The sequence below is a fragment of the Fringilla coelebs genome, assembly GCF_963513975.1.
Source record: "Fringilla coelebs genome assembly, chromosome: 9".
In the NCBI taxonomy this organism is placed as follows: domain Eukaryota; kingdom Metazoa; phylum Chordata; class Aves; order Passeriformes; family Fringillidae; genus Fringilla; species Fringilla coelebs.
In genome coordinates, this window is record NC_140067.1 from 7,369,361 (window position 1) to 7,390,897 (window position 21,537).

Below are 21,537 nucleotides of genomic sequence, written 5' to 3' on the forward strand. Positions count from 1 at the left end.
TGCTTGGGGACATCCTCACCTGCCAGATTTCCTATCAGACCGAACGTGCATCTGAATAAATGCATGGCTTGCATCTCACTTGATCTGTTTGATTCTTCTGCCTAGCAAGCCAATTCATCTTCATTTCCAAGCTATGTTTCCTACCAGAGGAGGAAAGAAAATACCATTCCACAGGGAGCAGGAATCCTGTAATTGCATGCTTGTTGTATTACTGTCAAGTCTCACTTCTGTCTTCTCTGCCAAATGAAAGAGAATGGAAGCAAACACTTATGCTGTCCTGGCTACTTCTAGGCTCCAAGTGAATGCCTGCATATGTATAAAGGCTTAGCCTGCAATTCCTCTTTGGATGTGATTTTAAGGCATCTCTGGGTGCAGGAGGGGGCTCTGCCATGGACAGGCAGCCTAGGAATGAGTGCTCTCTGGTTCAGGAATGCCTTTTTAGGGAGCCTTTTCCAGGGTTTGTCTTTGTGGCTGTATTGCTAAGACTGAAGGGAACTGAGCGACACAGAGGCTCCAATTTAAGGGTATTTTTTATACCCTCTTACCACCCCATCCTTTAAGGTATAAAGACACAAAGCTTACATTCCCTTTCAATAGTTCTGGCATCCCATGGAAATCTTTTCTGGCTGCAGTCCATAGGAAAGTGCATCCCCCAGTGCAGAGTTCCACCCTAGAGGTGGCTGCTCTTGGTCAAAAGAAGAATAGAATCTTTCCATGAAGTGCATGGTGTTCTGCATCCAGACAGGGACAGGCACAAGTTGTGTCAGGAGGGGATGGGAATGGGAACACTCCTGTGCTTCCAGGATGGGAACACTCCTGTGGTTCCAGGAGGATGGGAACACTCCTGTGCTTCCAGGAGGATGGGAACACTCCTGTGCTTCCAGGAGGATGGGAACACTCCTGTGCTTCCAGGAGGATGGGAACACTCCTGTGCTTCCAGGAGGATGGGAACACCCCTGTGCTTCCAGGAGGATGGGAACACTCCTGTGCTTCCAGGAGGATGGGAACACCCCTGTGCTTCCAGGATGGGAACACTGCTGTGCTTCCAGGGAACACCCCTGTCCTTCCAGGAGGATCTGAACACCCCTGTGCTTCCAGGAGGATGGGAACACTCCTGTGCTTCCAGGAGGATGGGAACACTCCTGTTCTTCCAGGAGGATGGGAACACCCCTGTGCTTCCAGGAGGATGGGAACACTCCTGTTCTTCCAGGAGGATGGGAACACCCCTGTGCTTCCAGGAGATTGGGAACACTCCTGTGCTTCCAGGAGGATGGGAACACTCCTGTGCTTCCAGGAGGATGGGAACACTCCTGTGCTTCCAGGAGGATGGGAACACTCCTGTGCTTTCAGGAGGATGGGAACACTCCTGTGCTTCCAGGATGGGAACACCCCTGTGCTTCCAGGAGGATGGGAACACTCCTGTGCTTCCAGGATGGGAACACTCCTGTGCTTCCAGGAGGATGGGAACACTCCTGTGTTTCCAGGAGCTTGGGAACACTCCTGTGCCTCCAGGAGGATGGGAACACTCCTGTGCTTCCAGGAGCAGCTCAGCACTGAGGAACAGTGAGGGAATGTGGTGAGCAGGAGCTGCAGTTCATGGGCTCTTTTACAGGAGTTCAGGAAACCAAATGATGGAGCAAACAAAGGCAACAGAATTCAACAGCCCAACCATAAAACGAGCTGCAGGGCTCTCTTAAAGTTGTTAAATTGCATTCATCCTTCCCACCAAGATTTTTTTTCTTCAAGTGCATAGCTCCTAAGCTATAATACAAAGGGAAGCACACTCTCCCTGGCTTCTAAAGCAACATGAAAACCACTATTGTCTGTCCCTTGTAAATCTCCTGGATGAGATTTTAGTGTGAAGTATCCCAGGAGAGAGAGGTTGTTCTCAGAATACCAAAGCATCCATTTTGGAGTAATGGAAATAAAAGCTCCTTTTCAAGTCATGTTGATGCAAATAAAGTGTTAGAGGGATTCCTAACACCCAGTGTGACCTTGGCTTTGAATCCATTCGCTGCGGTGTCAGGCAGGTATGAGAAGTTATACACCTGGGTTCCTGAGCTGGAGGAAATTGATGATGGGTTTAAATTCCTCAGGCTGTGCAGTGATGTGATTCACTCCCTTACAAGGGGTGTTTTCTGGAACTCCTGCCCAGAAGAGAAGCTGTGATGGTGGCAGGGTGTGGAGGTGGACCATGTGTTTGCATCTGCAGAGGAATCCCCAGAATTTTGGGAACCTGTGGGAGGAGCTGTGTCATCTGTGGCTGAGACATCCCTCCCCACCAGCCCAGAGGTTGCTGTCCCACCTCTTCTGTTCAGCCTGCAGTAGCAGGAGCAGAAAGTTGGTCTGGTCAGGCAGGCTCCCCCCTCTCCAGCCCAGCCCTGTGTGCTCATCTCTCTGCTCCCAGTAACTCCTCAGCCCTGGGACAGCCAGGTCAGCTCTGCCTGTGCAGCTCAGAAATGTCAAGCAGCTTTGTTTGATTCAGATTGCCCTTTGCCCAGAGCAGGCCTTTGACTGGCTCTGCCTAACTAATCTTCTTTGGAGTAATCACAGAGCTAAGGGAGCCCTTGGTCTTCAAGGGGGAGAATTGAGAAAGGCTTTCACTGTAGAACAACAGGCAAATTTATTTTGTCTCCATGTGAGATCGCCCAATTAATCTCTTGGACATCCTGGTTTTGCAATGTTTCTTGACTGCTGGTACTTTTGGATTACATTGACTTAAAATCATTTCCACCCAGCCCTACCAACCTCCCTCTAGGGCAAAGCACATCCTACCTGTACACACTGGGGCACTTTGCTGATGTCTGAGGGTAGGAAAAAGAGAAAATATTGATTACCTGGGCTTCATGATCCCTTGGCTTTCCTTAATATGGCCTGGTTTTCCCACTAAAAATTGCAGTCTGAGTGGATTGTGAAGGTGTCTGCCCAGTTTTCAGGGTCCTTTTCTGTGCTTGTTGCTCTCTATGGCCATGGGCAGCAAGTCCTACACTTTTAGGGAGCAGTATTACCCCCAGGTACCAGATCTTCCCTGGGCCAAGACATGAAATAAATGTGCAAAACTCAGGACAAAGATGTAAAAACCACAGGGAGTTTGTGGTTGTCTCTAGATCTCCTTTGCATGTCCCTGTCAATGGCCAAGAAAGGGCTGTGATAAGTGGCCACCATTGCCATCAGGAACCGAGGCAGAGATGAGCCCTTTCAGTCAGTGCAGCAGCGTGTGAGAGCTGTGCTGATCAAGCTGCAGGTCAGGACTCACAATTAGGAATCTCTTCTGTTTTTTTTTTTTAATTTAAGCCCTTTCCATTCTCCTTCAGCAGTGCCTCAGCTCTTCCTCACAACTGATATTCATCTCGCTGGTCTATTGTTTCCAGCTTTGTCTCCTGACCCTTTGTTCTTTGCCTGCCCTGGCTGGGTTCAGCTGAATTGATTTTTTTTTTTTTGGTTGTTTTCATTTTGTTTTCAGTCCTTTTGTCTCGAGGTGCCCTGCACTTACCTTCCTGCTCCTCCTGCTTTGCTCTGAGGATCCAGCATTGATGAGTGACTGGGACCTGGCTGCTGCAAAGTTCCCTTTGACACCAGAGCACTGGGATTAAATTTTCCCTCTGCCCCTGCACAGATTGCTCACAAGCTCCTCGGATGCCTGTTGCATTGTGCACATCTTTATGAGAGCCATGACTTCTCCAGCTCAGAGAGAAAAGGGTGCACAGCCTGTCTGGAGGGCAAGAGGATGGGATTTGGGATGGAAGCAGCCTTCTGCCCCAGACAGAGCCCTGCAGAGCTTGGCTTTGCTCTTTCAGTGCAGTCTGAGGCTTCTCTGCACTCTGGGCATGGAAGGAAAGGGAAATGGGGCACATTCATTACCAGCTCTGCTTAATTTTAAGAACTGTAGGCACAAATTGCTTTGCTGGGACCCTAATGCAGGGGCAAACTTCTGTTAAATGCTCTGCAGGCAGGAAGGGTAAATTTAGGGGAGTTTTGAACAATGGCAAAGGGCTCTGTAAAATATCACTCTGGCCAGGAACCTGGTTCCTTAGTGACTGGTGTCACCCCTAAGTGGCAATTTCCAGATGTGCCCCATAGTGTAAGTTCAAGGGTCAAATTACTTATTCCGTGTTCCACAAATGGTAGCACACTCCTGGTGTCTGTGCTCTGACTTGGAGGTTATGGTTTAGTCTTTGCTGCTGCTAAATGTAAAAGATAATTGGAAATGGATGAAAAATAATTAATTTTTATTTTTTTCCTAATGCCACAGGTTTAAAGAGTGGTTTATTATAAATTTCATACTTCAAAATTTTTCATATTGTCCCTTTCTCTCTTTTTATTTGTTTCTCTATTTTTTGTCACTTTATCACTGATGGAAAAAAAAATGTGGTGAGGAAGAGAAAGAACAAAGAAAGGCAAAGATCTGTGCTCTGTTCAAAGAAGAGGAAAGGAGAAGTCTGCAGGTCTCCTTATGTGAAATTTCAATTGAAATTATAAAAGTTTACTTCAAAACTTTCAGCCAGCGATACAGTGTGCAGGCAAAGCGTTAAAAAGATGGATGTGCTTTATATTATTGGCAAGCACAAGCCAAATCTTTGGGTGGCTGCAGAACAGGACAATGACAGCAGGACAAGCCCTGGTTCACCACGGCCTCCACCTACCCAAAAGGAGCATCACTGAGAGTTTTCAATTTTTGTAGTGATTAAAGTTTGACTGCTGTGGTGATTTTAGTCCAACACTGATCAGCTTCGTGTCCTGCTCCCTTAGAAACACTTGTGCTTGGTGTCACAACAGCAAAGGGAGAACAGGAGGGTGCCCAGGTGATTCCCAGGTACAGGAGAAGCCATTCAGCCTCAGTGAGCCTCACCTGCCTTCCATCAAATGGGACACGATCGGTCAGAGAGTCAAGAGCAGAACTGGAGGATGCTGTGGCCCAGCACTGGCCCAGGTGCCATCTTCCCAAAGCTGGGTGTGTTGCTCATTCCTGGGGAGAAGCAGGGAACAGAGCTGGAAACCTGCTGGAAGTGCAGCCCTAATTCCCTGCAGGAGGGCTGCCTGCCCTGGGGACAGCAGATCACCGGGTCTCAGCTTACCCAGAGTGTCTGTGGCACCTCTCCCTTCTGAAGTCTGGCTCCTTCATGCAGCAAAAGGGGCTGCTTATTAAAGTTGAGTTTACCTTTAAGACCTTAAAATTCAATCTGACTGATGGGGGTGGAAAGCTAGACAGTGCTCAGCCCTGGCTACATGTGAACTCTGATTTTTCTTCCTGGCAATGGCCAAGGATGTGAGGGGAGCAGCACCTCGACATCAGCTGCTGTGGTCACAGTGCTGCCAGAGTTTAAACCCATCCTGGCAAAGTGCTTGGGGAGAGCTTCTGTCTGGAGCTTGCTGGCACTTGAGATTTCATTTGCATCTGAGGCAGACTGTGAATGTAGAGTGCACTAGAACATTTCCACAGCAATTCTTATTCTGGAACGAGAGCAGCTTATGCCTTCTTAGTTTAATATGCTTCAAAGTTGATTTTGCAATAAGACTGTCTCCAAACAGAATTCTTTAGGAAATAGTGGGGGTTTTTTTAGCTGCTTCTTCCTAAAACAGCAACAACAAACCCCCTCAACCCTTGGAGGCCTCCTGAAAGTTATATCCTTCTGACTTGTCTCTGTCATGCTCCTCAGAGGGAAACGTGTACTTTTATACCCTCCTGGAGAATTTCACTTCTTCCCAAGGAGAGATGCTTGTGGTGGTCCTGCTGATGTGAGGAAATGTTGCTGATTATTCCCTTTCCAGCACTAATTACCATCACCTTTAGGATCTGCAATGCCTCTTCATTCTCACAGCAAAATTTTCTCTGGAGTGGAGGTAGGGGCTTATGACATATTCTGTTGCTTAACAGCCAGGAGCACACCTGCACTGACAGAGAGTGACCCTGATTTATTTCTGTGGAGCTTTTTCTTGCCTGGATGTCATGCAGTGTAAATAAAACAACAGATCCATCTCCAGTGATGAGGGGCAGAGCTTTTGCAATTTCTTTCTTCATGTAGAGACATGGCCATTTTTTTTTATTATTCTTCTATGAGACAAAAAAATAAACCACAGGGAAAAAAGCTTTTTCCTGCTGGAGCCTAGTGCAAGCAGCTCTCCAACAAGTCCCCTCCAGTACCACTGAAAGCAACTTGCAGATACACAACTTTCATCTCTGAGTCAATGCAGCCAGCATTTTCTTGGCCATCAGATCTTCCCTGAGGATAAGGTTTTCATTTAATAAATCCCTCTTTTTTTTTTCCTTTTTTTTTTCTTTTCCCCAGAAATATTTCAGGTGTTACATACAGTCCCTGCTTTATTTGCCTGTCAAAACTGAAGCTACAGACTTTGCTTTGCAAACAGACTTCCCTGTTTGAATTCAGTTTTAACTGGTTAGAACAGCACAGCCTCTCCTACCTTGATACCATCTGTATGGAGGGGATGGATAGAGAGCTGCTTTAGTCTGGTTTTGCTTATGTGGCACTTCTGGATGTCTTTGAGGGGCAAACCCAGAAGCTCCCACTGGCTCCAGGGGACAGGCAGCCACCTCTGAGGAAGCTGATGCCGCTCTTGCCTTCCTCATGCCCAGAAGGAGAGTGGAAAACAGCTCCTCACTAACAGGATTCTCTCTCTCTGATGCTGGAATCTGGTGGTTGTCCATTTTAGAGCTGCTGCCTTCCTGGTGACACCAGCCTGTGACGGTGATTGCAGGATGAGGGAAGAGATGAGAATGTTGACTCCATGTTCACAAGGCTTGATTTATTATTTTATTATATATATTGTATGAAAAACTATACTAAAAGAATAGAAGAAAGGATTTCATCAGAAGGCTGGCTAAGAATAGAAAAGGAATGAATAACAAAGGCTCAGACTGACCCAGACTGCGATTGGCCATTAATTAGAAACAACCACATGAGTCCAATCCCAGATCCACCTGCTGCATCCCACAGCAGCAAATAATCATTGTTTACATTTTGTTCCTGATGTCTCTCAGCTTCTCAGGAGGAAAAATCCTAAGAAATCCTAAGGAAAGGACTTTTCATAGAACATGTCAGTGGCACCAGCCCTGCACGGTGCCTGCAGACCTGTGCCCTGCTCTGGAGCCTCGCAGGTGCCTCTGCCTCGCTGGGAAGGGCAGAAACTGCCTCGTGCCTTCTCATTCCATCTGAAGGGAAGGACAGGAAAATCCTGTAACAGTGAGGCAGTACAACCTGCAAACCCAGTAAAGTGGAAATCAATGAAGCAGCCAAAAGGTGCCATTACAGCTGGCTTAGTGTAAGTTCTGCTGCATCAGGAGTTACAAAGGGATCTCCTTGTTTGTGCCCACAGGGGAAATGAGGGAAATGGCTGTGCAGGTTCCTGCCAGTGTTTGGGTCTGGGGAGTGTGTGGATGTGCCACACATGAATGGCAAAGCCACATCTCCAGCAGAAGTGGAGAGGGGGTTCAGTCCTGAGGAGGGGACACCCGAGCTCTGTTCTTTAGCTGAGTGGATTAAAGCTCTGGGCTGAAGCCCAGGAAAAAGCTCCTTTTCCACATTCCAGTTTTCTCCTGAGTCCTGTACCTGTGTCCTCTGGAGATCCAGAGCATTAGGGCACCATGTCACCCGTGGGGACACCTGTGTGCTCTTGCTCCTTCTCAGCAATTTCTGCTCCACTTTCATCCCAGCAGCGGTGGCACCAGGAGTCTGTCTGGCTGAGGACCCCCTTGTGATGTGGCCAGTAGCAAAATTCCACAGGTTGTTGAAGATAAAGGCAAATTAAAAGAGATGCCCCAACACTCTCCCAACACCCTAGAGCTGGAGGGAACTTGGTGTGAATGAGTGATGCTCTGCAGGGCCCCTCTGGTCTGTGTGTGTGCCTGCCTGACTCAAGCCTGTTGCCTCTGGGTCTTTGCTTGGCTGAGCAACATGTTTGCAGATGCTGGAAACTGTTTTTAGAATGTGTTTAAAAATGCATATTTTTCTTTTTTTCCCTCCCATTATTTATGCAGTGCCCTTTCCCTTTTTCACTGTGTATTATATTTTCATATGTAAATGTATTCTCTGTCTGCCTCCAGAGAAATCCACCTTTTGCCTTCTCAGCTTACAGCACATTCTTTGCTTGGACTAATCTATCCATCTTCAGGTTTCTGCAGTTCTTGTTGTGACCACAGTTAATTCTGTAAGAGTTCAGTTTGGCTGCTGCTTTGTTCACTGGGCCTGCAGAACAGCACTCTGTGACAGGCCTGGGGGAAAAACTGGGTAAAACTGGGTAAAACTGGGTAAAACTGGATAAAATTGGGTAAAACTGGGTAAAACTGGATAAAACTGGATAAAACTGGATAAAAATGGGTAAAACTGGGTAAAACTGGATAAAACTGGATAAAACTGGGTAAAACTGGGTAAAACTGGGTAGACTAGTCCAGCCTCTGTTCCTGGTGCCCACCTTTGTTCAACCAAGCACATTGAAATCCCAGATGTTCCTGATTCCCAGAGAAAGGCTGCCAGGTTATGAAAAGGTGATTCTGGCCATATAAGAAGTGCTCTGAGTCTGGGGAGACAATTCAACCAAAGGCATGAAAGTTGAAGGTTCGTCCTCTTTGGCTATTCCTTGCTTAGTGGTTTCTAAAGTAGAACTAAGTCTGCTTAGTCCCCCTTGTGTCCATCAAATTTTATTTTTGTCACTTTTATAGCTCTGCTGGGAATCTTTTCCCCAGTGCAGGTAACTTTGGAAAATTTACACTTGTGGTGCAGCCTTCTTGCCAGCCCTGGAAAGGTTTCTGACCTCCACAACTGCAGTTATGATGGGGAGGAAAGCAGTCATCCTCCAGGCTCTGGGGAGCTCAGCCTGCTCCTGGGTAAAGCAGCAACACTCCAATAATGATGCAGTTTCTCTACTTCCCCTGCAAGACCCTTACAGCTCTAAACTGGAAAATTAAGTGATTTTCTGTTTGGTTTTTTTTTTTTTTTTTGCCTTCTTGCTGGTGCTGTGTGAGCTGTTGGTGGACAGCTGAAACTCCCCTCCAGGGCCATGGTGAAAAGCCTGGTGTTTTGTGAGTTGATAAGGACAGCAGGAAACAGTGCCTGAGTTAATTCTGCCAGGGTAGATGCCTGCTTGGCTCTGGCTCATGCATTCTGGATTTTACTCCCCTTATGTTTATTTTTCCCCTCTTTGCAATCAAGCCTCTATTCTGGTTTGTCTCTTGTCTTGCACGTCAGGGAAGGTGGAATCTTCTGCATATTTCTGTTCAACTCCAGCTGTATTTAACATTAGTTAATTCTGTAAAAATTGAGGGCTATGATGCAGTGAATATTTTTTGAGCTGACTGGGGGACTCACACTCATGGGAGGGACATGCTTTGAATAATAATGACCAAGCACATCATATTCTGAGGTAACATCTTGAGAATGATTCTGATAAGTCCCAAGTAGCTCATTAATGAAACAAGATCATCTGATCCTTGCAGTGCTTCTCCAGGCACCCTTTTGTTTTTCCCCAGCAGGAAAAGAAGCATCATCCAGGGGGTATTGGTAGGCTCATTTTGGTGCAAAGAGAACTCCAAGCTCCTTACAGCATATTAAGGAAATTAAAGAAAGGAAAGCCAGCCAAGGAAGCCACCCACTCAGTCTGTGCTGTGCACTGAATTTAGGAACCCTCCAGGCAATCCTGAAGCAGGAGCTGTGTGCTCCTGCCAATACCTCCTCTCTTTGTCAGCCTGACAGGTTCTTTCAAGTCACAGGTCTTTGCTGTTGCATCAGTTCTACTGGAGAGCTGCACAACTGGCCCTGGGCCTGGGGAGATTAGTTTGTGGTTAAGCAAGCAGCATCAGCCATCAGGGTAATTGAGGGGCTGAGATGTGAGTTGATCTCTGTGCAGGGCAGACAGTCTGCTTCCCTCTCTGCAGGTTTGCACTTTTCACCAGACAAATCCAGCCCTGGCCTCGTTCTGCTCTTCTAAATTAGTCTACTCCTTTGAAGCTTGTGGGTATCCCATTGCTGCAAGGAACAGGAAAGGCAGAGACCATGACATGGAGGGAGGGATTGACCTGGTGGTCCACCTGGGCTGGTGGTGCTGCTGGAGAGAGCACGAGCCCCCAGCACTCAGAGCTGCAGGGGAACGAGGGGAATGGTGCCACCAGCACCCCCTGTGACAGTGATTGCAGGGGTCCCAGGGTGAGGGAAGAGATGAGAAAGCTTACTCTGTGTTCAGAAGGCTTGATTTATTATTTCATTATATATATTGTGTGAAAAACGATACTAAAAAATTAGAAGAAAGGATTTCATCAGAAGGCTTAGCTAATAATAGAAAAGGAATGAATAACGAATGTGTGAATGGACTGTGATTGGCCATTAACTAGAAACAACCACATGAGACCCATCCCAGATCCACCTGCTGCATCCCACAGCAGCAGAAAGTCATTGTTTACATTTTGTTCCTGAGGCTTCTCAGCTTCTCAGGAGGAAAAATCCTAAAGAAAGGATTTTTCATAAAATATCATACCTACACCCCACTGCTGCTCTGAAGCGTTCAAGCACCCAAGCTTCAGTCTAGTGGGTTTTTCCTCATTTTTTGTCTTTTTCTAAAGTCTGAAAAGATGCACAATCCAATTCAATGGCATCAAAATGAGTCCTGAGGCCATAAATTGCTGAATCCAACAAATAAGAGAAAGGGTCAAACTGTTTGGTTCCTTGGGGTTTCCAGCTGTTAAACTGCCAAAGCATCAGAGCAAGTCTTAGGGCATGTTAGCAGAGAGTTTTATCAGAACAAGATTGCATGAATGTATGTCCTAATAATTACATGAATTATATGACCTAGGGCATCTTCTGTAACAAGATCATTTGTGTGGTCTCATCATCTACTCAAGTCTGTTTAGTAATGTTATTTTTTTTTTTTTTTTTTAGCTTTTCAGACAGGATCAGGCTTTGGGTTGCATAAAGTATCTAGAGAATTTTAAAGTAGGAACTAGACTTGTCCTAAATGCCTAATTGTCTTTTCTCTTTTTGGCTGACAATTTTTACAGGCAAAACCAAAAGCCACGTTTTTCCCTCTCCAGGTAATCCTGAGAGGTTCTGAGAACCAGCTATAGCTTGTGGAACATTTGTGTACTCCTTTCTGTGCTTACTTGTTTGGAAGAAGAGAAAAGAGCAGAAGTGAGAGCACTCAGGGCTGCAAGTTTGAACTGACCAGCAACACTGGTTGTCTCTGTCACCAAAAATCTTCCCATCTTGACCCCTACAGGGCTGATTTTCAGGAAGGGCTTGTCTTTAGGGAAGAGTGGGCTGGGGATGGGCTGTCAGTGGCTCAGATCTCACTACTTACAGCTGAGTAAGAGCAGAAAAGTTTCAGAATTTTGCTCAACACCTAGCATTTTGTGGCCACTTGCCATGTTTCCAACTACAGCCGGCTCCAATGAGCTTTCATGAGTTTGTTTGGAAAATCCATCTGCTGGTTTTGGCCCCAGAGATGCCAGTTTTGCTGCCCTGCAAATCTGGCCATTGCTGTCTCAAGCTGAATGCACTAAGACAGCAGACTCTGGTAGCAACTTGCCAAAAATCAGCAGTGCTAGAGACTAAGATCTGGCATTCTGGCTCCTGGTCCCGCATCCCAGGCACTGGGAATGCCAACTTTAATTATGTTTTACTGGCAATGTATATCTATATCTTTTCAGCACTGAATTGGGATGCTGTGCTCCAGCCAAGCACCAGCAGCCACATATCCTTCAAAGCAGATGTGAATCTTTTTATGAGGAAAGAGCAACAGCTCATAAAAATACATAGGAAATCCCAAACACTCATCACTTAGGCACTTTCTACACTGAGCTGATTGTACTTGTAGGCTGCTGATTTGTGACTGACTATTCCAGTCACGTCCATTTCACTGTGTATTCTCCCTGTTTGAAATGCATCTGGAGTGTCAGGGTCTGGAACTCTTTGGTGCTCTGAGGCCTTGTTTGCACGGTCTAAATGTGGAAGTCTCTCAAAAACAGTAGGCTAGTGCACAAGAAAGGCAGTGGTGTAAATGTGCCTCCTTTATGTGAAGTATCCATAATAAATATAAAGGTTTCCATCCCAGTCAGTCCTGTCCAGTCAGCAGACACATTAAAATGGCAAATAAGGTCTACCTTCTGGAATCATATAGTCCATTTCCTTACCCAGGGGTCCCAGAATGTTTTACTATGGCAGAATTTTCCCAAATCTTCACTGAAGTCGCAATCCGAATAGATGCCAAATGTCATTTGAGGCTATGGTGGCAGAAATGTCTCCTGTATCTTTACAATGTGTGAGAAGGGTTTTTATGCCTCTGTAATTCTGGGAAGCAGGTGAAATATTTGGATTCCAGGATGGTCAGAGTCACCTCATCAGAGAGCTGTGATGCAGCAGCACGATGGGCACTCACTGTCCCCATGCCCTGGGACCTGCTGGTGTGTTTGGAGAGGGCAGTTTGGAGACTTCAGTCCCCTCAGCCAGACCATTACATGCAAAAGAAGATGTCTGGGAAGCCTGCAGGGCTGGAGGTGCTGGCTGGGATGCCCTGACTTGGGTCAGCATCTGACAGAGCAATTTCCCTCTCACACTGGCAGAACCCAGCTGGGAGGTTCCAGACTGCTGTTCCCAAGGATCTGTGTTCCAGCCACACCAAATTCCAGATTAATTATTTGTGAAACCCTGGGCTAACTGGAGGAGGGAATGGTCAGGAATGATGGGTTTTTAAAATCTTCTTTAAATCAATTACTGTCTGTGCTTACCATGCACATTAAAATTGGAGAAAATCCACAGTGCCTTGCTCTGCCATTTGCAGTATTTGCTGCCAGTCATTCTCAATTCCTTTGCAGGCAGCCCCTCCAGCAGAAGCGTGGTTTTCTCTGGAGCTGACATTAGCACTGTTCCACTAGGTTGGCAAAATGCAGTGAGGACTGTGTTCCCTGGGAGACTGGCTGTTTTCCATTTATTTCACTGCTCTGGAAACAGGCCTAGCTGTAATGGCCTAACATATCTTAGAACAGGAAAATTACTAATTCAAGTCAGTGAGCATATTTTCATTTTAAAAGAGTAACAAATTAAATAAACTCCCTGCATTTTGCATTTGAGACCTCAGTGTTTCATCTGCTGTAATCTAATTCACCCATTCATTTCCTGCACATTCATTTTATCCCATTATTTGAGATTTCCTTTGCTTTTAATCCTGTGTTTTGAAGAGACCAAGAGTTACAGCAGAGAATAGATGAGAGACTAAACGGTAAATAAAAGAACAAACATGCCATAATATAGCTTGATGTGTTTCTAATCAATCTGCTTATTGCAGCTGGATCCTTAGTTAGGTGGGCAACTTTTCTGTCTCAGGCTGATTAAAACTTCTTTTTAAATAGGTGAAGTGGGGCTCTGTGCACAGTGCACCAGCACTAACTGTTGGTTTGGTTTTTAGGGTTTTTTTTACAATAGTAATTATAGCTGCAGGTTTAAAAGAAACTGAAATAAACATGGGAACCTACAGACTTTTTCTGGGGTGCTTTTAACCAACCAAACTCATGCAACAAGATCTTACTTAGAACTGAAATATTTACCTGTCTATCTGGGGACAAATTGCTGTGTGATCAGAAGGTTTGATACTCCAAGAGAATCAACGAGCCTTTTTCTTTCTGTACCCTCCAGAAATAATGCAACCAGGGATGTCCTTCCTAGAGCTGTCTCACCTGCCTTGGCTGGCTCTGATGAGCTTTGCCATGGGCCATTGTTGTTCAGTTGTTGTCTCCCTTGAGACCTTACTGTCCACAGCAACCACTGGGGAAAATTGTTCACTTCTCTGCATTTTCAAAAACCCGGATTGCTTTTCATCATGTGCCACCCTCAGGCCTGTGCAGGTCCCCTCTGAGCCTTTCCTGGGGGAAGTCTAAATGAAGTCTGAACATCAGCAGAGGAAGCAGCAGAAGAGTCTGACCTGCAAAGTGGGGTCTGAGGGATGCTCACCCAGGGTTTGTGCAAGGTGCTGCATCCCTCCGAGAGCAATCCCTCCTGCCCTGCCTTGTACCTGGTGTGCTGAGGATGGCCAGAGAGGGGCTCAGGGAAATCAGACACTGCTCTGAACCTTGCCAGTCTCAGTTCCACAAGCTGAGAGATAGGCATATACATGCAGATGTGCACCAGTTTGGGCATGTGGAAACTGGTGACATAATTCAGACATCAAATTTCCCCTCCTCTAACACTGTAAGCAGGAGCCTGTTCTGGTTTTGCAGTGCTTCCTCACCAGCCATGTTAGCTTTTGTAATTTTGATGAAATGAACCTTGGTTTTGCCATGGATTCCAAAGGGACCTTTGGGAAGATAAAGCAACCTATTAATAAAGCATTTTAAATCTATAGATTCTTTCTGGTTGGATGTTAGCATCACCCTTCTTCACCCTTTCTCCTGCCCAAGAACCGCGTTTCTAAAAATGTGTGAAATAACACCAACAAAACATGTTGGGGTTTGTCAATGTGTTTTTCCACATTAGGAGGAGGAGCAGAACTGGAAGAAGGGGCAGAGTCAGCATCTGTGATGATCTTGTGCATGTGGACCCTCTGTGATGATCTTTTGTAGGAACAGTTTTGGTGACAGCATGATGTGAGATCATGTCAGTAACCTCACTGTGAGTCAGCTCTGCTCATTTATCACCCTTCACACGCTTTTATTTTTGTTCTTGTCTTGTGCTGAATATTGAAGCACTTCAGTCTGAGGCATTTTTGGGCAATTTCAGCCTGTTGGGCTCAGGGGGGGCTGCACTGAAGGAACAGCTGTGTGTTCTCTGGAGCCCGCCCTGGCACAGCACTGCTGTGACCTAGGCAGGGTTCAGTGGGAGTGTGACACCTTTCCCACCGTGCTGGGGTGGAGAAGAGGGTCCATCTGTCTTTTTTCATGTTTTGTCTTTTTGTTTTGGTTGTTTGGGGTTTTTTTTCCTGCAGTGTCATGAGACAGGGCAAAGGCTGGACAGATGAGGGCCCTGTTGCTGAAGGAGAAACACTTCTCAGGCAAATGGTGGCACAGTGGTTGCTTGCTGTCCTTTATTCTGTGTACTGTACTTGTATTTTGGAAACAGAATATTGTAGCTGCTTGGCCATTATCACCTGGGTTTTTGGTTGGTTTTTTTTTCCCCCACTATCACATTAAAAACCCTCTCCAAAATCCCCAACCCCATATTTTTGCTTCCTTACTCTCCACTGAAACATAACTACAGTGTCATTCACGTTGGATTCAGTGTCCTTTAACAGTGTATTTCAACAATTTCATCTGGGCATAAGCATTTGGGACTCCTTCACATTTATTTTCCAGTGAATAGATGCTATGGCTGTTGGAGCCCAATTGTCACATCCTCTTTAACCTGCAGGCTGTGGTGAGCTGACTGAAGGGTAGCAGCAGCTACTCAGCATTAGGAAATGGGTCTGAAAACATAAATCACTTCTTTCTTGGCATATACTAGATACAGGGCAGGGTATGTTTGCATTAGCAGTTGCCATATTGCATTAGGATCTGTGCTGATTAGATTTTCACTAATAGGAGCTGGGCAAATGTATTATATAGTTGCACAATTAAATATATTGTCAGACTGAGGGTGAAAGGATGGAGTAATGGAAAAAACAGGAGATGAGGCTGGCTTTTCTTTGGTAGGAGCAAATGTGGAGAGGTCATGTTAGAGCCAGCAGGAAGTTTAAACAGAGTTTAAGGAGGTTGGTTGAGGAAATGTCTTGACAGAACAGAGGAAATGACATGCTATGGAGGAGTGAATGATTAAGGTGCTTGAGAAGAACCAGCAGATAATTTGGGCTGGGCAGAAAGATGCCACAGGACCTGACATTGGTGCAGATGAGGGGTGCTGAGCTGCAGAAGGCAGGAGAAACTTGAAAAAATGCATTCAGCCTTGAGAAAGAATAATGATAAGGATGTGACTCAGAGTAGAAGGGGCTTGGTCCAGATTTAGTGCAGTTTCTGTTAAACTGGGTTTACCAAGAAATCAGTTTTTTAACAGTCTGACATTTTTAAGTCAATGTGGCTGTTTCTCTAATGCTTCCAGTTGTGATTATTGTTTTCCCTTTTCTTTGTTTTCAATTCTTTATTCCCTTTTGCTTGCAACTATGAAAATCTCCTTGAAGTTGATGTAAAGACTTTGGTGGATTTTTAGTGGACTATGAATAAGCCTCTTCCTGTGTCATGGCTGAATGCTGATTTCTGAGCCGTTCTGGTTCCAGGCAGCATCTATAATTGCACATAATTATTTGAAATATAAAGGTTTTAATTGCTTTCCAGAAAGCTTGAGAGGAAAATAATCCATATTGTTTTGCTTCTTCTAATTGGAGAACTTTTCCACACTGTAATGTGCCTCGGTAGGCCCATTCCATCACATTCTCTATTTCATTTTGAAGTCTCTTGAAGAGTTAATACTTCATTATTTGGCTATTTCCCTTGATCTCCAGCCACAGAGGTTTGTGTTTTTAAATAATGCTTGTCTTATTTTTCATAGCTGATGTGACTGGTTCAGATTGGATTATTTCCTTTGACCCAAACTGGGGCTACAGTTTGAAGATCCAACCAATCTGTGGGCAGCCCTTTTTTTCCTTTAATAGCAGACTAATTGGCAGACCAATTAATCTGCTCATCTGTGAAAAGAAAATTTATGGCAATAAGTAGTTCTATTTCCAGAAGTCATTCTCTAAAGCAACATTACAGTGGCCTTGTTTACTTCATGCCCTGCAACACGATCCAGTGCTTCAACAGTACCACAGGTCAATTAGTGGACAATTTAAGCAATTATTAGCCACTAACAAGGGTGACTGGCATCATTACCCTTCCTGTTTACCAGCAAACTGTTATTTTAATACAAAGATCAACAAATAAATTAGGGCATCTGTTGTATTGCCATGTCTGCCTTGAAGTAAATGATATTAAATGGGCTTTGGTTGCTGCCAAATTCTTAACCCTGGCCTAATGAGATGCACTGATATGCCTCTTGCTGATTACAGGAGCTGTAAAATTTAGTTTGTATTGATTTATTAACAGGAGCACCGAGTTCTCGGCAACGGTATTTTTTGTTTAATACTCTGATATCTGTCTTTTTATTTTAAATATTATTGATCTGGACTATTTCAGGCAGTCCAGAACTATTGGGTTCCTCTGAAAGACAAAGCTATTTCCTAGTTGTATTGATTATTTGGATACTTACAATAATTTTAGGGTGAGGTTTGTACATGTGAGTATATGCTTTTGTCTCATGCTTTTCTCATGCTCCTTAGAACTGCCTCTACTTCCAGGTTAGAATTCTGAGAGTTATTTTTAACTCTTCCTTGGTATTTTTGCAATGGGGGAAGGCTTCTTCAGGCTTAACTGACTGTCTGCTAAGTAAGAAAACCAAGTAAATCTCCTTTTGATGGGCAACTTGGCTGCAGCAGCCTGAGCAGATTGGGGTGCCTGGGAGATGCTTCTCCTTTGGTCTCAGGGCTGGGAAAAAAGAGACTTTCTAACACCTCAGGGTCATCTCAACACCAGAGACCTCGTCAGGAAACGAGCAGCACCCGCACGAGCCTCTCCACTGGCACCGTGACAGCCACAGCAAAGCCCTGAGAACCTGGGCTTTGTGTCACCCCCTGAAAGAAAAGCAGTCCTGCTGTCCCTGAGGTACTGCCAGTCCTCCCTGCTGCCTGAGGAGCTGTGGCATGTGCTGCCTGGTGTGCTGCCAGGGCCTTTGCTGCAGCAGTGATGCACACAATGCAACACTTGTGCTGATTTTATTTCCACTTGGAGGGTCTCAACCAGCCTGGGATCAAACTTGCTCTGGACACAGTGATTTCTGAATAGTTAACTCCTCCAAGTGTTCTAGGAAACACAAACTGATGTTTGAGTTGAGCTGAGTCGAGTTGCAAGCTCTTTAAAACTAAAACCAGCAGAGGGTCTTGAGAAACCAAGGACTAAGCGAGGGGTTGTTTCCCTTTAAGTGCTTTGAGCCCTCCAGGTGTGAGGACTGTGGATTATGTTTCAGACACTGCCAGGAAACAGTCAGAGCAGCAGTTTAACATAGCTAAGCTTTTTCTGTTTGCAAACAGTTAGGAAATCTGGTTATTCAGGATCCAACCGTGTCCCTGTCGTTCCTGCGTGTTTTTGCCATTGGATAATGAACAAAGTCACAACACCAGCCAAAAAGCAGATAGATGTTCAGTTTCCTTCATTGGGAGGAGGTAATTGCAGGAACATTTCCTGAGAAATATAATTATGTATATGCTAATTTCTCTCAGAAATTCAGGTTTAGTTTCTTCTCGAGTGGAAGACCTGGTTACAGAAGGTTCCTCTCTCCTCTTCAGGGTTAGTCACTGAGACATGAAAAAATTGCTGATGTTAGGAGTCAACTATACCTTGATCATCTCAGACATTTCAGAAGCCTCATTTTTCTCCATATGCCTCAGAAAATTTCAATTTGTTCCAACAGCAGCCTAGGTTCAGACTTTCTGGTATTTGAAATACAAAGTGGGCCTTAAGAAATTAGCTAAATGAAGGAGTCATGCAGAATGTGAGATTTTGGTCTCATCTTTAATGCATGTTTCAGCCAAGCTGTAAACAAGTGTGTATAACCTGGCATGAACATGGGGTTTAGGGGCTTTTTTTATTACTTTGATTGAATCACAAAAACTCAGGTCTGAAATCAGCTAGTTAGCCCAGGCCATCCCTCCTATGCTGAATTATTGCTTGTTATAGCTATTCCCCGAGGCTTTACCCTGTCCAGTGTTAAATGTTTCTGATGATGGGATTCCACTCTTACCCTGGAGAGACAATTCCACACTCTAATAGAGCTCACCATTACTGAAATTTTACTGATGAGCAGCCTTAATTTTTCTCTGCTTAATTTTATCCTGTTACTAGACTGTAGTGATTGATTTATTCTGGGGAAATTCAGTAAATGGTTCCTGCTTCACAGGATGGACCTTACAATAAATAGCAAATTGTCATGACCTATCTGTGGGTGTCCTGAGATTACACAGGAACTCAATTTATCTCAACATTAATTCCCTGGAAGCTATTTCTGTCAGTGCCAACCCAGTGGAGGGATGAGCAGTGAATTTAGCTGCCAGATTCCTTCTCCTGCCCCTGCAGCAGCCCTGGGCTGAGGCAATGTTCAGTGGCTCCCCAAGCACCAGGCCAAGAGGAAGGAGTTTCTGCAGGTGCTGGTGCTGTGATGTGCCCCAAGGAAGGGCATTTAGGATCTGCTTCCCCATCACTTGCTCACTAAAGGAGCTGATGAGGTGGAGCTACTCCTGGTTTTCATGAGTGTAAAAGAAGTGAAGAATGTGACCTCATAAATTCCAGTCCACCAGTGGCACAAGATCCCCGTGCCCAGTGCACATATTGTGCAAATCTCCCAATTTTTGTGGGGCATTTTACACCTCTTCATACATGCAGGTGATCCGAAATCTGTGTTCATACCTCGTGGGCAGGTCTGGGTGTATGCTGAAATGAATTTGAGATGCTCATCTCAACAAACTCAGCTCACAGGGTGAGCCCTGTGCAGGCTGGGTGTGAGGGGTATCTTCATTTCTCCTCTCTGGGTTTTTTTACTGTGGCTTAGCTGATGAGCAGTAACTTCTCCCTGTGTGGAAATTCCCCCATGTTTGGTAATGCAGATGTGGTGTACTTGCATCATGAGGACAGATTCAGGTATTTCTCCTTAAAGTTCTTGGAGTTTAAGCAGGTGGCAGGAGCTACATGACTGCAAGGGGTTTGTTCTGTTGGAAGCAGGAGCAGTGCCAGGAAGCAGAAGGAATCATCACTCTAATCTTTTATATGTGAAGTTTCAAGAAATTTCAATCTGGAAATCATTGATTCACAGACACCCCTCTTCAAACTCCTTTTAATTTATTTTTTTTCCCCTCAGGTATAATTGATTTCCTTGTGAGCCACCATCCAATTGCAAAAGTACTGAGAGACCACCTGGTGTTCAAGATTGCTCCCATGCTCAATCCTGATGGAGTTTACCTAGGAAATTACAGGTATGGTGTGGGGAATGTACCTGTGTATTGTTATATTTGCTTTGTACACCTTTGTCATTGAATCTTATATGGCTTGTTTCAATTAATTCCTCTTCAACTGGAGATTCCCACGTGGCCATGTGCTTCCTGAAATTCCCACCTAGGAACGGGGCAAATAGGGAATTTGTTTACTCCAGGAGGTAGAGAGCAACTCCTCGAGACAGCAGGGTATCTCCTCTAGATGTGGGAGTTAATGTCAGCTCAGAGTCAGACCTTAGCTGTGTTTTATGAATGCACTCATTATGCTGCTCATCAGCCTCTATGTAAATGTGTCAGTCAATCACAGCTCCCTTAAACCACCCAGATCATCCATTAAAGTCACAGATTTCACTCTGTTATTGTACTGGAATAGATAGGGATACATGGAATGGAATAATCATTCCACCCTATGCTAATTTTGCTCCATTTTAGTATTTGAATTACTACTTTACCACCTCCTCTGCTGAGATCGTATTCAGATAATCTTTTGTTTTCCCTAAAATTGTTTGCTCTTAATGCATTTATTTACAAAATAAATGTGCTGCTGGAGGTGATAATGAAAAGCAGTTGATTAGCTGATGATTTGTTTGTGGGGGCAATTACATGTACCACACAGTTCTCTGGAGAAGCCCCTGAGAAATGAAATATACTGCATGTGGTTTTGCTTACAGCGCCAGACTAAATCACACAATTCACTTTGTAGCCAGCCTACCTTGAGCTTTGATCTAATTAGGTGTTGCATTGCTAAGCAGAACACAGGGCTGGGTGATTTTATGGGTGAGGAGACCACTGAGGAGGAAGATGGAAGGTGCAGAAAAAGGGGCTGCTGGCAGCTCTTTGTTGTTGAGGAAACAGCCTCAAGTTGTGCCTGGGAAGTGATAAAAAAATGTCTGGGTGTGGTGCTTAGGGACATGGATTAGCAGAGCTGGGTTGATGGCTGGGCTCAGTGGTTTTACAGGACTTTTCCAGCATTTATGATCCTGAGATCTGTGCTCCTTATCCCTCCTTTCCTTTGCTCACTGTTTAGCAGAAGCAGCTGCAGTGCTGCTCACCCAGCTCCTGGCAAATCCCAAATCAGTCAGGGACACTGCAGATCAGACAGCACCAGGAATTTGTCAGAATGTGTCACCACACAGGAATAAAGCCCCAAAATGGCTCTAGAGTCTGGTACTACATCACTTTCCTTTCTTCCATGCACATCAGCAAACTCCAGTTGCAATTAAGCAGCTTTTGTTTTCCCCCAAAGTTCACTTGCCCTGTAGGGTTTTTCCCCTGCTATGTTATTGATAGTTTTTGAGAGACATGCAGCTTTTTATAGGGATTCATATGGCTCAGAACATGAAAAGCCTTTTGGGAACCCAGGTAGTGAGAAAGGGCATGTGAATTAATTTGGAATTGCTGAGCTTGATGGTGTGCTCTTGGTTTAACTTTCCACGTTATGCAGGATTTTCAGCCCTACTGAACTAAAGAGAATTTTAATGAGCTAGTTGAAAAAAACCATTTGATTTTCTTGCAATTCTTCACTGTATTTACAAATGG

At 45.0% G+C, this 21,537-nt stretch overlaps 1 protein-coding gene across 1 annotated transcript in view; it reads left to right on the forward strand.

Moving 5' to 3' along the window:
- The window catches only part of AGBL4 (AGBL carboxypeptidase 4), a gene marked incomplete at both ends in the record, with an annotated part of 878,788 nt that overhangs the window by 681,336 nt on the left and 175,915 nt on the right, over nt 1-21,537 (forward strand). The window contains one exon of the mRNA XM_084210960.1: nt 19,866-19,980. Coding sequence (XP_084067086.1) covers nt 19,866-19,980 — 115 coding nt within the window. The remainder of the gene's footprint in view (nt 1-19,865; nt 19,981-21,537) is intronic.